The 16,666-nt window shown below is 31.9% G+C and overlaps 1 protein-coding gene across 1 annotated transcript in view; it reads right to left on the reverse strand.

Annotated features, from left to right (window-relative positions):
• LOC144842621 (receptor-type tyrosine-protein phosphatase T-like) overlaps nucleotides 1-16,666 on the reverse strand; it is a 59,798-nt gene that overhangs the window by 40,726 nt on the left and 2,406 nt on the right. Inside the window, exons 2-13 of the mRNA XM_078699080.1 lie at nucleotides 12,918-13,262; nucleotides 12,302-12,544; nucleotides 11,570-11,704; nucleotides 6,878-7,021; nucleotides 6,053-6,178; nucleotides 5,721-5,873; nucleotides 5,175-5,483; nucleotides 4,750-4,817; nucleotides 2,365-2,599; nucleotides 1,666-1,935; nucleotides 915-1,123; nucleotides 559-646 (exon numbers count right to left, since the gene is read on the reverse strand). Of these exons, the coding sequence (XP_078555206.1) occupies nucleotides 559-646; nucleotides 915-1,123; nucleotides 1,666-1,935; nucleotides 2,365-2,599; nucleotides 4,750-4,817; nucleotides 5,175-5,483; nucleotides 5,721-5,873; nucleotides 6,053-6,178; nucleotides 6,878-7,021; nucleotides 11,570-11,704; nucleotides 12,302-12,544; nucleotides 12,918-13,262 (2,325 nt within the window). The remainder of the gene's footprint in view (nucleotides 1-558; nucleotides 647-914; nucleotides 1,124-1,665; nucleotides 1,936-2,364; nucleotides 2,600-4,749; nucleotides 4,818-5,174; nucleotides 5,484-5,720; nucleotides 5,874-6,052; nucleotides 6,179-6,877; nucleotides 7,022-11,569; nucleotides 11,705-12,301; nucleotides 12,545-12,917; nucleotides 13,263-16,666) is intronic.

The raw sequence follows: 16,666 nt of genomic DNA on the forward strand, positions 1-16,666 counted from the left end.
CTAGCTTTAACATTCTAAAACAAACATTTGCAACTACACCGTTAGGCACAAAACATTGTATTGACACTTCTAATTATACTACAACACATTTATTTTGCGCGAAAAAAAGATCAAAAGCACATTGTATCCTAATTTTGCAAAATAATTAGATTTTTAAATTAGTTTTAAGGAATCGAAAGTGGGAGTTTGTTCTAAAGAGAGGATGAAACAAAACAAAAGTGCGACCAGCAAATGTAATTTGGAACAGGTAGCACTAATTTGTCAGAGGAGCACAATGTGAAAACATTTCTACACTTACAATATACTATATACAATATAATTATTATCTTAACATGATGAAGTTTATTGCATTATCAACTTAGTGTGTATTATGAGCATTTAGGTTTTGTAGGAATACCATTGGCCATATCATTTTTAGTCGCGTGGACGCGACTCTATAGTTCACTATGTCGGTCGGTCGGTCTGTCGGTCTGTCTGTCGGTCCGGTATCACTATGCATTGTAGCACGCGACTTAATGGTTGTTGGCCTTGTTTATAATAGGCAGGGTAAGATTATACCTGTGTTTGATGGTCCATCTTGAGCTAATGTTTTTATACTTGTTTCCTCTGAAAAGTTACCATACCCCTTTAATGTCATTGCTGCTACCTAACAAATGTGAAGAATATTAGGGTTTTTTTATTTAACAATTATAAGCAAAAATATTTCGACATTACTGATATAATGTTTTAGAATTATGATTGAATTCAATTCATCTTTATTGGTCTAATTCGAAATACAGAATAAGACAATATTTGTTTATTCACTGTCGCATATGACAAAGTTTGATAATAGTATAAATCTGCATTTAGATTGTTAATTATAGTGGAGAATGGGATTTATTATCACGTACGTGCTAGGCTAAAATTGTACTCACTTTCACAAGGTAAATTGTATTTGGAAGAATGCCATCTTGTATGTTTATGTTCTGGTCTGTAGTTGCCTTAACAATCTCCTCGATGTTATTTGATGTGATAGAGATATTGTACATTTGTACTTTACATGGATTTATAGAAGATGGAGACCATTCTAAAGCAATAGACGTCTGAGTAGATGAGGTTGCGGTTATATTTGGAATTCCCGGAACTGTAACAAAAGAATTAATCAAATATATGATTGTTATCTAAAATGTTAATTCTTGAAATCATTAAATTAATTACCAAATTACCAAAAACCTCTACCACCAAACATTATCATAATAGAATTATAGACCTTGATTTAAATATTTCAATTTATGCAAATTAGGCATTATTATACATTTTATTTTTACCTTTATGTTTATTTATTCTATTTAGTTTCCTAAATCGTTTTCATTATATTAAAAGTAAGCTTCTGTCTTGAAATTATTTTTGCTTTGGTGATGACAAATTTTAATAGGCTACAATTCATTCTGAGCTTATGCTTTCATTTATATATATTTAGCCTAATTTGTTGCGTCGCGTAAAAAGAGTTCAACTTTTCCCAAATACAACCATCCCAAAAAAAAAAATTAATAACAAATCATTGTTACAACAAACATCGCTGCTATCTCAACTGATTACTACATAATTAATTACTAACTAAATATACTATAATTGCTATACCCCTCAATTGTTTTGTTTGGTTTTTTTTTTCATTGTTTAACTTACATGCAGTCAGTGTTGTCATTATCATTTTGTCGGCAGGACCAGTGACGTTTTGAAATGATGCAGATACTTCAAATGTATACGTAGTACATGGTTGTATATCGTTGTCAAATAGAAGCTGTGTTTTTTCCGTAGTTCCTACTTGATTGTTAATTTCTGTGCTAAGTGAGTAATGATACATTATCTTGCTTTCCACTTCTTTGCTGCATCTTGATTCATTCCATGATATAAATATTGATCGTTCCTCGGCTGTGTGTTTTTGTAACTTTGCATCTAAATAATACAATTTCATATAGTATTATTGTTCTAATCTATTTCAAACTCAATCGATGCAGAGGGAAAAAATCAAACATCTAAATGATAATAGAAAAAAGTTAACATTAGGCTATTATGCCTACTTCTTGATAAACTGTACAAATGTGATTATCCGAATTTGTTATTTATTCCATAAAATAAATTACAATTATAGTTTACATTAATTCTGAATAACCTATTGTGTTGTCTAATAAAGAAAATTACAACGACCAGTTAATATTAAGCTAACCAGTGTCTTAATCGAAATAAAGAACCGAGTACAATACGCTTGAAACAGGTGATTGACACTAAGCAAGTAAGACACACTTCAACACACATACCAATTTATGTAGGCCTACGTGTAATTACTTTTTCAGTAAACAAAAATTGCCAGCAAAATTAAAATACCTGACGGTGCTGTTAGTTGATTATAATCCTCACTCCACGGTCCAATAAAATGTTCATTATTAACTAATCTTGCTTTAAAACTGTGTTCAACGCATTCCGATAGATTTTGAAAATTCAAAGCATTGTCGCTGTCTGTTTCATTGGCAATGTGTACTTCCTCATTTGGTAATTTAACTTGAACTTGATAAAGTAGAATGTCGTCACATTGGATGTTCTCATTACTGTCATCAGCCACCTGTAACATTAATCAGAAGCCTACCGAATTATTCAAGTTTAAGTATAATATAAAGACCGGTACTTTTCATTTTGTACTGTTATTGTTTTTCTCATTTTTTGACAGCAATTTTATTTACATCAATATCATCATAAATCTTCATATTATTTTCATTATTATAACATTTTTGTTATTTTCTAATGTTTTTTATCATCATTTATCATCAGTGGTAGGCCTATAACGTTTTAAAAAAATTTAAATTTACTTTATTGTGGTACTGTTATTCATTTCCTGCAGACCTATCAGACAGGTGAGAAAGGCAAACTGGTTTCTATACTTTCTAATCCCATTTTAAAGATGAATTAAATAGGGTGTTTTTAAGGGTACAGATTGGTGAGTGAATTTAATGTAAATAAAATGCTGTTATAAATATCTGTTATTAGGTGATCATTTAGAATAAAATGATCACCTATTGTTATTGTATGAAATCTTAATTTTTTTTTTTTTTATTATTTTTTTTTTTATTCTTTCTGTACAATTTTTGTGTAACAAATATCTCAAAAAGTTAAATGTCAATGATTACCAAAATTTCACAATGTCTTTCAAATACTGTAACTTAGTCATAATAAGCTTTTCAGCGTGATCACTGAACCGTGACGTCATTTATACGCCATTTTGTGAAATCACATTATGAATCATATCTCCATAATTCATTATCACATATTAATGAAATTTACTACACGTAAACTTCAGGTAAAGGTAAAAATATTAGCAAATAAAAACTTGCGCGTTTCAAGGTCATTCGCGTGAAATCGCGCGTTAAAAATTTAAAAAGCTCAAAATTACGTTTTGATCAATTTAGAGCATAAATTAGGCCATTTGCATGTTTTAAAAAATTACTGCGCAAAAACGTGTTTTTGCGCGTGCGTACATAGAAAGCTTAAAAAATACCAATTTTTTGTACAAATTGCATCCTAGTCATCTTACTTAGTACATTCACTAAATTTGAGTCCATTCCGACTTAAAATAACGCTATACGAGCACGTTAAAAATGACAAAATGCGCACATTAATTGTACAAAAGTGCTAAAAATGGTAAAAAATAAGGCCTTTTTAAAATGAATATAACTCTTCAGAATGGAAGATGACCCCCATTTTTTTAAACTTATTATGGAAGTTAATGAGTTGTAGATATAAATGTATATACCCATTAGACATACAAAATGGTATGACGTCATCATTTGGCCACATGAATTTTTAAAATAGGGTTTTTTCCCATTTTGTCATAGACCACCATATTCAACAGAGCGTAACTCGCTTATCTGTGCTCGACTTTTTTTATTTTAAATATATTCTACCTCAACTAATTATGTTACTCATGAGTTGCCAATATTTTCATTTCGATGACGTCATCACGTCTTAAAATTTGAATAACGGTGGTTACGTAATTTCACCTGCAACGTATAGTTGAATTCCTTACAGGTCTTCTGAATTAAAGTTGACCTTGATGTTTATAGCTTATTATGAGAGCTGGTGAAATGTAGATATGAATGCATATACAAATTAAGCCTATCGAATGTTATGAAGTTATCATATGGCCAGTTGAAGCAAAAAAGTAGTTTTTTCATCTCTTTCGTCAAAGTTATACAAATTTCAAAGGGCGCTCACCGCGCTTCTACGTGCCAAATTTTCTTACAATTGTTATATTTTATTGCTCAATTCGTTATCTTTCGATATTGGTATCCACAAGTTTATTTTCATAATGTCATCAGTACCAAAAAGTTAGATCATGATGTGTGTCCGTAATTTCACCAATGCTACACTGTATATAGATGTACAGTATATACTGTATATAATGTATATGGCATATGAATAGGCAAAACTCAGCACTATAAGCGTATAATAGGATGGCATACATCAACATTTTCCGATTGTATGTTAACATACGTGCATGTTTATTAATATTAATGTCAATAAAATTATAAAAATGATCACCTATAATTCGTCAAAGTGACGAATTAAATTCTAGTTATTCTTCTCTTTGTTGCCTTTGTAGTTTATTACTATTATCAGGGAAGCTATTATTATTCCAACTTTTGTTTGTTAAATAAAATACAGAACTGGTTTAAATTCACAAAGTAAAAATCTAAAACAACTTTAAATTATGTTTACCTGAATGCTGATGCCAATTTCTTTTCCAGAAATAGACGTGAATAATATATTCGGCGAAATCAGTGGTTCTATTAATTTAAACGAATATTATTAATGCAACAATTAAGCATAATGTACCGTATGAAGCTACAGTAACATACGATATTAAAGGACGTTTTAAAGTCTTATCATATTATTATCATAAGTATATAAACCGTTCTATTTAGGCATAACATTGGTTTTTTTTGTTTTTTTTTAATTATTCCTTGAATCAATAATAGTTATTTATGGCTAAGTAAACAAACTTTTTTTAAATAACAAAATAAACTATATTATCATGTGTAAATAGTTATCAGTAAAAATAAAGGTTTACAATTCTTCATAGTATAACACTATCAGATTTTATTATGAAGCAAGCGAATTAAGTAAGAAATAGAGCATGTTACCGGAGCAAAATGTTTGTGTTTCCCCCTGCGGACTTGCTGGACCAGTAGATTCTGTATCATAAACGTTTCTTGAATGTCGAGCGTAGAATTCAACGTTATCATTAGGTTTAAGTCCGGTTACGTTCACAATAGTAGTGTTTCTGCTACAAATAACATTCCATTCGGCAGCTGTACTCAACCTGTACCAAAGTTGATGTTCTGTGATGATTTCTGTTCCATAATCTGCACCATAGATCCAGTTTACGTCAAAAGAAATGGATGTTGCCATCTGTTTAATGACTCTTGGCGGCTCGCTCAAGTACGGTAAAGCTTAATGATAATATCAAAGAAGTGGTTAAATTGGCCACAGTGAAAACTGTATAAGACATACACATAAGCATTAGACTGGAAACAAATCATATATGAGTCCATATAAAATATTTAGACTATTCATTAATTGTTTAAATCAAGTGTTTAAACCAAGCCAAAGCGACGTTATTCTATAAGAATTTTTATTGTTATAATTATTTAACCATAATTTGGATTTTAAATAAAGACTATGCGTACCAATACTGCAGTTGGGTCCAGCCCATGCTTCATCACACCCATCATCACAACTTCCAACATCCCGATTGCAAGTATCAGAGTTGTTGCAATGACATGGGTAGTTGCACAATTCACCGAAGTAACCCATCGGGCATGGCTTTGTTGATAATATAGCTTGTAAAAAAACACGTCTATATCAATATCAACCAGTAAATATCCGACGAGTGACACAACAGTGACAACTATAGCTCAGTTCAAATGTTAACGTATATAACATGTAATACATTAAGCTACAAAACAAAACAAACTAACTTTATCTCTTTAAAACGTTTATTTTACAAAAATACAAATACCTTGGCATTGTGGGCCTTCATATCCTTCAAAGCAACTTGATGTATGGTCACAGCCTATTGCATTGTCACAATTGTCACAATTACATTTCATTTGACATCCGGCACCATAATATCCAGCAGGACAATCTTAATACATAATAATACATAATACTTGTTACATTAGTAAGCATTGTAAGCATGAACATAACGTTTTGAGAACAGAGGCCTAAATACAAAGACAGCAGAGACTCCTGTAATTTTCAGAATATTCACAACTTTACAGTTAAATAAAAATTATTTGAAATGTTGATGAATTCAATTTAACTCAATTCAAGTTTATTCATTGTAATATATTCAAGTAGGAAAATTGATAAAAAGTAAATAGACACGAAAAAAGTTCAAACTTGCTTGCAATAAATATTATTTTAAGCTAACCCTATCTCTATTCAATCAATCAATCAACGTAAACATTTATTTTCTTTCTTTCTATCAATTACAATAAAACAAATGAATAAGGTATTAAAAAAGAAAGTACTAATTTCAAATAATACATTTCGATAAATATATATATATAGACTATTCAGTGGACACTCATGTTAAAGAGACAATTGTTGGGTCCCAGAGGTGCCCCTTAATAGGAGTTATACTGTAATGAATTCATGATATGAATATAACTAAGTCGGATAAATATACGTGATGTAATAACAATATTGTTCAGAAACATATTAGTATTTGTGTTTCAGATTATTATGTTATTTTATGTTACTGTTCAATTGATAGCGAGCATGTATTTAAAAAGATTGATATTATTGTTGCTATACATTAAATACATTAGTCATTATTTACCTACACTACAATCCAATCCTTGGTATCCAGCAGTACAGCTGCAGCCAACAGGATCTGGAGGACAGACCAATTTACCTCTGCAAGAGTGTATATTACTAGAGCATCTAATGCCACAAGTACGGCCCCACAGGTTATAGCCGCATGCTATGAAAAAAATGTCGGTCGTTAAACACTAACTTGAGCACGCGACTGCAGCCATGTATATGGCCTTGTTTCCCAGTAATTTTAATAACGACTTATTTCAATTCCATCATTTAAAATTCTACTCTGTAAAAGTGTTTAATTTGTGTTACTAGATGTTATGCTCGCTTCGCTCGCGTGCCATCTAGGTCGTGGCTACAGATAATTCTCTAATCTAAATATAAATTTACGTAAGGGCAAAATTCGTTAAATCGCGCCTTACTTCTAGAATTGTTACTAGATAGTAACTATATAAAGTTAGTTCGTACTTTCGGTACTGATTTTAACCACCTGATGTAACCCTGTTTACTAATTAAATTGAGTTAGATAATTAGTTATTGACGATTAAAACGAATTTAGGTTCAACGATTTGCACCAAATAGGGGTGTTTTCCGATCGTGGTATACACTGTCTAATGGATGTCCATCTTGAAAAATACCCGCACATAATAATACAAGGATGCTTCGCATTTTCCTATCTCCTCCTACGATAATTGTTTTTAGTCGCGTAGACGCGACTCTATAGTTCACTATGTCGGTCGGTTGGTCGGTCTGTCTTTCGGTCTGTCTGTCTGTCTGTCGGTCCGGTATCACTATGCGTTTTATCGCTTTCTGAACTTATCTTGATATCAGTTTAATCTAGCTAAGTCAATTTTTCACAGAATATTCCTTATGGCCAGGAATCGATGTGGTTATGTTTTCACGGTGCGCAATAAAAAAGTACGCGGTCTACGCACGATTTAACGAAATCACGTTTGTAATCATATCTTCACAACCATGAATCACAATTAAATAAAATTTGGTACTCATAAATTTCAGGGCATAAATCATCATATGGCAATACAATTACGTGCGTAGCGCATGTAACGCATGCGTACGCGCGCTTAAAATTTTCAAAATTTATTTTCGATGAAATAAGAGTACGTTTCAGGCAATTTTAAGCGTTTACAAAATTGCCATGACTGCGCAGATTTTTGCGCGCGCACTGCGCGTTAAATGTTATTGCGCACTCTTTTTGCCCGATTTCTGTTTTCTTGACTTACTTAACTCGAAATTACGTTATACGAGCACGTCAAAAGTGACAGGCTACGCACGTGTAAATTAAAAAAATAAAAATGTTTTTAAACATTTCAACATTTTTAAACATGTTCAGTAATTTCGGTCAGTATAGTTCACTATGTCGGTCGGTCGGTCTGTCGGTCTGTCGGTCTGTCTGTTGGTCCGGTATCACTATGCATTGTAGCACGCGACTTAATGGCTGTTGGCCTTGTTAATAGCTGAAAACCGGTTAAACAGATTGAGTATAGCATCATAATGTTGAAGAAAAAAATACTATTTTGATAGATTTAATATACGTTTATACAAATGTATTGATTTGCGATGAATGGAACATTCCAATCTCTCAGTCTGCCTGTTTGGTTTAACACAAGTAGGTAAATTTATGAGCCCTTGATTTAACACATAGGTAAATTTATGGGCCCTTGGAGAATAAACTTGCAATACTTTGACAATACTGTAAATACCTATTAACTATTTTTGGTCGTCATTTGAATCGAAATTTCTTACTGTGAGTGTGCGTACTGTTAGATATAATTATAAAAATATATACAAATAAAATGTATTACTGTGATTGTGGATAGGCTCTACTGTCAGATATATAAACACATAATATACAAACTTTATTACTGACAGTTGCTTCTAAACGTTTGTATTAATTGATAATTATTAAAAAATATACGTTGTCGTAGTGGTGTATCGTTACATGTACTTTACTATTTCAATCGAATATAATAGGGGCAGTTTTAACAAAGTATTAAATCGAAATTGCGGTACGTACATTTGAAATCGCCAGTTTGTTTACGCTGAAATTACTGTGTATTCGAGAACCATATGTCGACACGCCCTAGATGGAACGCGAGCGAAGCGAGCGTACCATCTAGTACACAGTAATTTAAGTATAACTGACGATTTCAAATGTACGCACTAAAGGACTTTAATACATGTCGTTTATAGGAAAGATTAATAGACACGGTGATTTATGTAGTCATGTAGTTAGCACCCTGGGAATTACTTCCGAAATTTGTGTTTTGTATGTAATATTGGGGTTGAGGGATGGGGAAGAAGATGGGTGCAAAGAGGAACAATTTTTAAATATATTCTTTATCCACTTAGTAACGAAATATTTGTTCTCATTTTTTATAAATATATACCATTAAACACAGCAATACATTTGCGATTTAATACTGTCATAGTCGATTGAAATAGTAAAGTACATGTAACGATACACCACTACGACGTTTATTTTTTTTGTAATTATTAATTAATACAAACGTTTAGAAGCAACTATCAGTAATACAGTTTGTTTGTATATATGTTTATATATTTAACACAGTACCCACAGTCACAGTAAGACATTTGCCCTTCAAATGTTTTGTCTTTTTTACTCTTTGGAGTAAGCTCTATCATTTGAATTGACAAGTTATTCCAAAATATGCCTATAAATATGAAATTTATATTAATAATTTGGTCTTATTTTCAAACACCCATAGAAATAATCTGACAAAAGGTCTCAACTACAACAATTGAATAATCAGATATCAGTATGATGAATACATAGGCCTAATGAGGCATTTATGCTCTCATAAGAAAAGCTTCTTTCATATATTTTATAATTTTTTTACAAATTACTTGATCTAAATTACATTTATAATTCATTTCAACTAAAGTTACTAAATGTTTGGTAAATTTTGATCAAAAATCAATCAAAATAAATACAAAAGAAAAAATTGGTTATACATTACATATATCTAACTACAGTATTGTATTAGACCTGAAGGTTTTAAGTTTAACCCCAAGGGCCCATACATTTACCTGTTTGTGTTATTACCAAATAAGTATGAGACTGAGAAATTTGAATGTTCTATTCATCGCCAATCAATACGTTTGTATAAACGTATATTAAAGATTTATTGTCCCTTTGACTAATTCCAAAAAAAAAGTATATCGAAAAAAGTGGGTAATTTTGAAGTATCATAATAGTTATTAACTTTCACCAAAAATTAGTCGAAAAAAAATCATTTAACTAAAATACAGACGTTTTTTTGTTCAATCGAAACATATCTCATAATGCAACGCGCTTGTTTGGCTACTCTGTATGCATAATCATAAAACTTCCTCGCGATCTGTGTGAGAACACCTTCTCAACCATGACGAGTTGTAAACAATCCTAATTAGCATCATGCATAATGCATACTCGTGGTTTAAAATCTTTGTTTACTTTCGCTCTCGACGATTTTCCAGACGAAATGTAATAAAATTAATTTAACTGTCAATTACGTAAACTTGTTGTTTTTTTGCTCGAATTTTCGACTTAAAGTGAATAACTTTAATATTACTTTGATATGGCAAATTTAAATTTAGAATATTTTGACCTTAATTTTTAGTCACGTGGACGCGACTCTATAGTTCACTATGTCGGTCGGTCTGTCTGTCTGTCTGTCTGTCTGTCTGTCTGTCTGTCTGTCTGTCTGTCTGTCTGTCTGTCTGTCTGTCTGTCTGTCTGTCTGTCTGTCTGTCTGTCTGTCTGTCTGTCTGTCTGTCTGTCTGTCTGTCTGTCTGTCGGTCGGTCGGTCGGTCTGTCGGTCTGTCGGTCTGTCTGTCGGTCCGGTATCACTATGCATTGTAGCACGCGACTTAATGGCTGTTGGTCTTGTTTGTGTTTCAACAATAAATCTTTAAATCTATTAAAATAGTATTTTAAAAATATTTATGATGCTGTACTCGAGCTGCTTAACCAAGCTATTAAAAAACAATTATTGTAGAAGGAGATAGGTAAATGCGAAGCATCCTGGTATTATGTGTGCGGGTATATCCAATAGAGAGTGTATGCCACGATCGGATTGGGGGCAAATCGTTGAACCTAAATTCATTTTAATTGTCAATAATTATCATAATTAGCAAACAGGGTTACATCAGCTGGTTAAAATCAGTACCAAAAGTATGAACCGACTTTATATACCATCGAGTAAAAATTCTGGAAGTAACGCGCGATTTACCGAATTGTGTCCTTACGTAAATTTATATATATAGATAAAAATCAACACAACATCTAGTTCATTAACCAGCGATTCAAGAAAATTGGCTAATGATAAAATAAGGTTAATGTTAAATGTTTTTGTATCAATTAATTAATCTTCATTTAATCATAATCACCAAAAAAAAAAGAAAAATACATTATTAAGATGGAGGACGTACAACAAAAGCAAAGCCTGAAAAGGAACAAAAATTACACTTAAATAAGATTGCATTGCCCATCCACCCTCATGCATAAGTACTTGTTAATTAAACGGGTGTGCTTATATATCTGCGAATCAAAATTATTAAAGCTATACGAGTTTTTTTGATTTGGCAGACTAATCGAATATTTGGGTCCTGTCGAAAATACAGATTGAATGTAGTTTTAATCTATTCCAAAATATAAAGACAAAATACGTACAGAAACGTCAACAAATACCTGTTTCACATTGTGTTCCTTGAAATCCAGGTGTACAAATACAAAATCCCGTTTTGTCATCACAAACGCCACCATTGTAACAAACTGGACAATCCATTTCACAAGCTGGTGGATTCCACTTTGGGGATGGGCAATCTGAAATATTTATGTTATTTTAACCAGTGGACACACAACGAAAACAAAAATAGGCCTACCTAATAAAAGCAATATATTGTATGATCACATAGAAGTATATTTATGCAGAAGTATTATATTATATTAAAGAAAGGAAAATAGGTAGTATTAAAATGCCAAAAAGGTTTATAAAGGTTTTGTTGAAGGATAGTTTAAGAATGTTTTCTAAAATCCCAAGGTCTACATGGAATATAGAATGTTCTTTAAGTTGAAAATTAGAAGGTGAGTCTACACGTTGTTTGCAGAATCACTGGTAAATGAGGTATTTATAAATAACAGTTAGATGAAGCTGTTGTATTTGCCAATACATAATAATTATGTACATAGAGAAACTATTACATTTTTTTAATGTTAAATATTATGGAATTATAAAATGTTAAACTAAATATTTTGGTATAAGATTTAAATAAAATGAAGGCGAAAACGCTGATGAAACGTTGTTAGCGTTTTTTCAGTCCTGCTATGCAGAATTACTGCTGGTTTACTTACAAAAGGATATACTGTTATTAAATATATTTACAAACCTCCTCTACAACCCAACCCATCCAAGCGTTTTACCTCTTACAATCAGTCTCATGATCCCGTTATAACCGTCAGGCGCATTACCCTGGAAACATTCGTATACGCCACCATCCTGTGCTCGTATATTCTTAATGTTGATTGATAGTGTGTTGTTCCATATGACATTACCATAATTACGTCTCCATTTGAGACCATCAACTTGTGCTGATGATTCAGCCTGTATGGTGACAGAATCACCAACGCTAACCGTCATTGTTTTCCTCAAAATATTGATATTAGCTAAAAATGATATTGACAAAAAAAACGTTATAATAAATAATTATATATTTTTTTATATAATTCTATTCATTAATTATCGTACAACATGTATTTGATTATAAACTGTACTACAATAATAAGCAAAATGTATACACAAACTGCCTGGAAACTAACATGGTTTCACATTACATTTTTAATTGTCTTAAATTATGTTTTATACGGAAGCCCGTTCGGGCCACTAGTTAATTATATTTTAAGAGTTGTTACATCTGGCGGCCGCCAGTTGTCTAATGTTTATTGAAAATGTGTTAATTAAATTTGTTAAATTACATTCATTATCATTATTAATAATATTATAAAGCAGTCGCTTTAACAATGCAATTGAATGTTTTACCTGCTTTACGAATTATAACAATTGCCGTTCTTGTGCAAACATCTCTCAGTTTTGCCTCAATTGAAAATACACCAACTTGGCTTGGTATTTTAGTCGAGTCAATAACAACTTTAATACTATAGAATCCCGTTTTTTCGTATCTTCCTATTACAGTATCAGTTGGAAAAACGTTCCCATCTAGTGAGGTTGTGGTCCAAGTTATATTGTTTAGTCCTCGTTCGTCATTTAGTACTCCTATTGTAATGTCCTTTGTACGATCACCTTCCAGTGTATAACCATAAATTACTGCATCCTGAGTTGTAACTTGTGGTCGATCTGAATAACCTGCTATGTCAAGTATAGGATCTGTGACAAAATTTAAAAAAAACAAAAACCTAAATTATTTGGTTTAATGTAAAACAAGTAATCAATACTGTAGGCTAAGTAGGCCTCCGTGCGCCATGTCATACATGAGTTTCCAATTTGAAGCATACAATAATACTGTACATAAATCTGTTTTTGTTATTATAGTAATAAAAATAGTACATAGGCATAATCAATTCTGTCATTCATTCTCATTTCTATTCGAACAAATATCACAGTCATGATAGTGTTACTGTATTTGTTGTTTCCCTAAGTAGATGGATTCCATCTATTGGGAGACGTGTAACGGTTAGTTTTAATTTAGGATAAAGATTCCGTTAAATTCAAACACTGCGAATTGGTTCAAATTGGATTTTTATTTTCAATAAAAAACAGTACTGCTGTAACATCAATTATGTCTTGATGGAAAACACATAAAGTAAGTGACCCTACCTGTGTAACACAATCGTCACGGAAAATGGTCAATCTGAGAAGGATGTATTCAGAGGGATCGATTGTTCGGGTTGAAGGCAAGGACACTTAGACAATGATAAGCGGATTCCAGGATTTTGAAACTTGGTAAATAGACAATTAAAATTTACTTGAAAGACAGAACCAGATATTAAGAAGTTAAGAAAAATAAAAAGTAATCATTTATAAAGTTCGTTTTCGTATTATTAAATTAACAGGGTCTGAACAAGAAGTTGGTACAGTAGGCCTAGGATTGAAATGCCCTTTAATGAAATAAAAAGCAAATAGATTCAAACTCGCCGATAAAGACAACACGACAACATGTGTTTTCTTACCTTCACATTTAAAGATGTATTGTCCCTTTGACTAATTCCAAAAAAAAATTAAAAATTGGGTCATTTTGAAGTATCATAATAGTTATTAATAACTATTATGATACTTCAAAATGACCCAATTTTTTATTTTCACCAAAAATTTGTAAAAAAAAAAAAAATCATTTAGGGCCTAACTAAAGTACAGACGTTTTTTTTTCAAAAAATAACTTTGACTTCCAGTCAAAGCTTTCGATCAAAACATATCCCATAATGCAACCCGCTAGTTTGACTACTCTGTATGCATAATCATAAAACTTCCTCGCGATGTGTGTGAAAACACGTTCTCAATCATGACGAGTTGCAAACAATCCTAACTAGCATCATGCATAATGCATACTCGTGGTTTGAAATCTTTGTTTACTTTCGCTTGCGACGATTTTCCAGACGAAATGTAGTCAAATTAATTTACCTGTTAATTACGTAAACTTATTGTTTTTGGCTCGAATTTTCGACTTAAAGTGAATAACTTTAACATTACTTTGATATGGCCAATTTAAATTTAGAATATTTTGACCTTTATTTTTTGTGTTTCAAGGGGCAATACATCTTTAACTGAATGTAAATTTAGTAGAAATCCTAATGTTAACAAAAAATACTGAATTACGAACATATCGTCCACTCGATAATGATGCTCTCAGCTTGGAATGTTTTACACGAATATTAATATTATTTTACAAATAATTCCGTGTACTGATGATATGCTTTGTTAGTTTTCAATTGATCATTGTTAGCCCTACTATAGAGTAATTTATTTGGAGCTTACACTTTTACAACAGTGGCACTCGACCAAATGGAAGGTGCATCCATAAGAAATATACAAAAAAAAACATGATATAGTAAACAACAATTACAATAAGAAGTCGATGTAGGTCAACATGTCAAAACAATTTGACTACAGTAACTACAATACCATTGATAATTATCACTACAGCAGCAGGAAACCCACTGACACCTAAAAATTCAAAACTACAAGAAATACACATATAGAATAAGTTAGGAACTGTACAATATAAAATAAATTGGGCAACAACAATGTAGACCTAACCCTATAATGAGATAGATATCAATCATTTAGTTTGATTTAGATTGATATGAATATTACTCGCTCAGAACAACACATCTGTGTGACATGTGTCACACAGCCGCAACTACGGCTCTTTCGGACATGTAATTTCTGGTAACCACCGGTAAACAACGGTAAATAGCCACAACTGTACACATATAAATGTAAAAAGTAAATTTAATAATAATCTTTGACAAACAATTCTTTCTTTTATAATCCAAACCCAAAAAAAAACCCACAAAAAAAACCCAACCAATTCTCAAACAATGATACAGTATTCCTATTCCCCACAAACTTTATACAATTCCCCAAATTTCCCAATCCTTCCAAACAAAATATCAACAATCTTCTTATTGTCAAATAAATCCCCGAAACCCCCCTTTCAAAAACAATAATATCACAAGATGAATAATTAAACAATAATAAATGTCCACAATATTGTTCCTTCTTGCCTTCTCTCCTACGCTGACCCGAAAACAAATTAGAAAGATAAAAGTTAAAGTTTAAGTTCTGCAACTAAACAACTCCCACGCCTCTGCTCCCGTTCTGCTGGTACTCCCAATTATAATTCTTCTCAAACTGCAACTATTTTCTGACATATAAATAAATTAAATACAAAGTTAAAATGTTTCTTGATGTCGTTTTGTACTGCAATCCGCTCCCCGACCAATTATTTCTTTCTCCGTTTCTACGTAAAGTTACTCTTCAATATTTCCAAACAATTCTTTAAATGCACCTACTTCGCTGTTTCCAACAGTTATTTCTTCCGTCAATTTACATTCACAATTTCAATTAATCCTCAGTAATCTCAACAATTAACAGTTCTACATTTAAGTACAGCCTTATAGTATTACTTCCAACTCACAATTTATTAACTTCATGTATATCACTTTATTTCCTTTCTGCTTCAGCTCTACATCACCATAATTATTTCCAACTCACAATTTGTTAACTTCATGTATATCACTTTATTTCCTTTCTGCTTCAGCTCTATATCACCATAATTCAATTACTTCTTCTCCTGTACGTCTTAGTTTCTCATATCAATATTCACCTATCCCTTTCTGGCTTAACATAACATAGCCCTCCTTCTCTGTCTCCTCTCAATTTCCATCTACCTCAAAATTCCCTCAATTATACCCATACCACCACCTTATCCTTCTCCACCAATCAGCAACTCACACACTAACTTAACTCTTACACCTCTCCTCCAATCAGCAACCTCCACACAATCCTTCTCTGCAACACAAATACTCTGCTCCACTGGCTTCACACAATAGCTTCCTAAAACAAAAGAAAGGTTCAAATAGTGAAAACAAAGGGAAAGTAAGAATGAACTAGCAAAATATATATACAACATTATGTCACTTGTGACAACATGCTCTTTTAACATAGTGCTTACAGTAACGATCAAAGACATTTGATATGGAATCGACGTCATACATATAATAGTAGTTATCAGTTCCACCTAATACATTTAATTTGGTGTTCAGGTCACC

Source organism: Antedon bifida, chromosome 5 (assembly GCF_963402885.1).
Source record: "Antedon bifida chromosome 5, ecAntBifi1.1, whole genome shotgun sequence".
NCBI lineage: Eukaryota > Metazoa > Echinodermata > Crinoidea > Comatulida > Antedonidae > Antedon > Antedon bifida.